General features: G+C 48.2%; 1 protein-coding gene across 1 annotated transcript; it reads left to right on the top strand.

The window, feature by feature from the left end:
* The first annotated feature begins 1346 nt into the window (after positions 1-1346).
* LOC147622191 (uncharacterized) lies at positions 1347-2119 on the top strand. The gene has a single exon (XM_086823290.1). It carries the CDS (start codon positions 1357-1359, stop codon positions 2008-2010), a length of 654 nt encoding a protein of 217 aa, XP_086679416.1. The 5' UTR covers positions 1347-1356; the 3' UTR covers positions 2011-2119.
* The last annotated feature ends 263 nt before the right edge of the window (positions 2120-2382 follow it).

A 2382-nucleotide genomic window follows, 5' to 3' on the forward strand; every position in this document is an offset into this window, starting at 1 on the left:
TAAATGAGAGCTCTCTCTTGACCGAAAAATATCTCTCAAGATTGGGTATATATAGAAGAGAGAGAGAGAGAGAGAGAGAGAGAGAGAGAGAGAGAGAGAGAGAGTTTCAAGATTTGAGGGAGACCTAAGCTCTCTCAAGACTTTGAGAGAGAGTTTCAAGATTTGAGGGAGACCTAAGCTCTCTCACCGAGAGAGAGAGAGAGAGAGAGAGAGAGAGAGAGAGAGAGAGAGAGAGAGAGCTCTCTTGACCGAAAAATCTCTCTCAAGATTGGGTATATATAGAAGAGAGCTCTCTCTTCTATATATATAGATTGGGTATATATAGAAGAGAGCTCTCTCTTGACCGAAAAATATCTCTCAAGATTGGGTATATATAGAAGAGAGAGAGAGAGAGAGAGAGAGAGAGAGAGAGAGAGTTTCAAGACTTTGAGGAAGACCTAAGCTCTCTCAAGACTTTGAGACGGACCCGAGAGAGAGAGAGAGAGAGAGAGAGAGAGAGAGAGAGAGAGAGATTGGGTCCTTCCCAAAGTCTTGAGAGAGATTGGGCCTTCCTCACCGAGATATATATATAGAAGAGAGAGAGAGAGAGAGAGAGAGATTGGGTCTTCCTCACCGAGATAGAGATAGAGATAGATAGAGAGAGAGAGAGAGAGATTGGGCCCTTCTGAGAGAGATTGGTTCTTCCTCATTGAGATATATATATAGGGGAGAGAGAGAGAGAGAGAGAGAGAGAGAGAGAGAGCTCGATTGGGTCCTTCTCAAAGTCTTGAGAGAGATTGAGATTGGGTCTTAGTCTTTGAGGAAAGACCCAATCTCTCTCAAGACTTTGAGGAGGACCCAATCTCTCTCTCTCTTCAATATATACCGAATTGAGAGAGAGATATCTTTGGGTCGAGAGAGAGCTCTCATCTATACATACCCAATCGAGAGAGAGATATCTTTGGGTCGAGAGAGAGCTCTCATCTATACATACCCAATCGAGAGAGAGAGAGAGAGAAGGGGGTGGGGGGGGGGGGGGGGGGGGGACAGTGAAGGTTGTGGATTTAATTGCTTTGATGAATAACCACACAAAATCTATATTATAAAAAAAACACGTGTGGAGAAAAAGAAAAAGGGGGAGACATGAATTTGAATATTTGTCAAAGCTGCCGCTGCAAAAACAAGGAGAAAAAGGGAAAAAAAGATTTTCTATGATTTCATGGTATAAAAAATTTGTTTGATTTAAAAAAAAAAAGAAAAAGCGAAGGAAAAACCATAGTCAATATTTGTTTTAGCTTTACCAATGGGAAAGCATTTAAAGCTGCATGCTATGTTGTTCTGCGTGGAGAGAGCTAAGCTGTGCGAGATAAGACGAGCATGCTACGCCATATCTTGGGCCTGATCGAGAGCAGCGCAGACGGGGCGACAGTGGTGGAGAGAGCTCCTTCGAGTGGCGGCGGCGCCCATTATTCGAATGGATCCATGGCGACGCTGCTCGTAGTTCTGGTGGTGATCCTGGTGCTCGGGCTGCTGGCTGGCTTTTTGGCGAGGCTATGCAACGGCCGACACACGGCCAGCACCGTGGACTACGATTTCGAAGGGTGGGTTGAGAAGAGATGCGCGACCTGCATCGATGGGTCCGTAGGGGTTCCGCCACCTCCACCGCTTTCGTCGCACCAGCCTCCGCCTTCTACGCTGGCGCCGCCGCCGCCACCGGCGCCACACCCGCAGCCGCCAGTGGTCGATGTAGTGGTGAAAGATGGCGGGGGCGGTGTGGGCAGCGCTGGATGTGGTGCGATCAAGATTGAGCCCGCGCGCGGAGAGCCGGCCACTAAAGTGGAGGTCGGAGTTGGTGGAAGCGGAGGACCTGTCGGGATTGCTGGAGGTGGAGTTGTCACTATTGGCGGCGAAAGCGGAGGGGGTGGAGGCGGCGGGAAGAAGAAGAAAAATCGCAAAGGAGGAGGAGGAAGTGGCGGCGCCGCCGCCGCGGCTCCCCGAAGGTGCACATTTGACCTCAGTGGCACTAGTTGAGCCAACTCAAGACTTCCAAAGGCAACTCACACACGAATCCCCACAAGCTCTTCTACATCAAAGAAGCTAAATTTCACTTCAACTAGCCCACAAATTTCACTTAAACTAGCCCACACAAGCCTAGATCAAAGATCAATGGTTGAGCCAACTTAGACCTTGTGTTAATCTCCAATAAGCTATCCACTTAGACATTGAGCTCTTCAAGTTTGCAACCTTTCACTCTGTATTTTTTTCGTTGGCCTTGGACGGGGATTCTCTATACAAAGGACATCACCCACTACTATGGATTGGGTATCCTCTACAACTAGCGTTACTAGTGAGCTCAAAGAGGGCATCTCATTTATGAAGGGGGGGTATGTGGACCAGGATACA

This window comes from Cibotium barometz, chromosome 29 (assembly GCF_041138505.1).
Source record: "Cibotium barometz isolate CiBa-2024 chromosome 29, ASM4113850v1, whole genome shotgun sequence".
Lineage (NCBI taxonomy): Eukaryota > Viridiplantae > Streptophyta > Polypodiopsida > Cyatheales > Cibotiaceae > Cibotium > Cibotium barometz.

Bases quoted from the DNA above. Each gene is read 5' to 3' on its own strand.
- LOC147622191 (XM_086823290.1), top strand. From the start codon at position 1,357: ATGCTACGCCATATCTTGGGCCTGATCGAGAGCAGCGCAGACGGGGCG.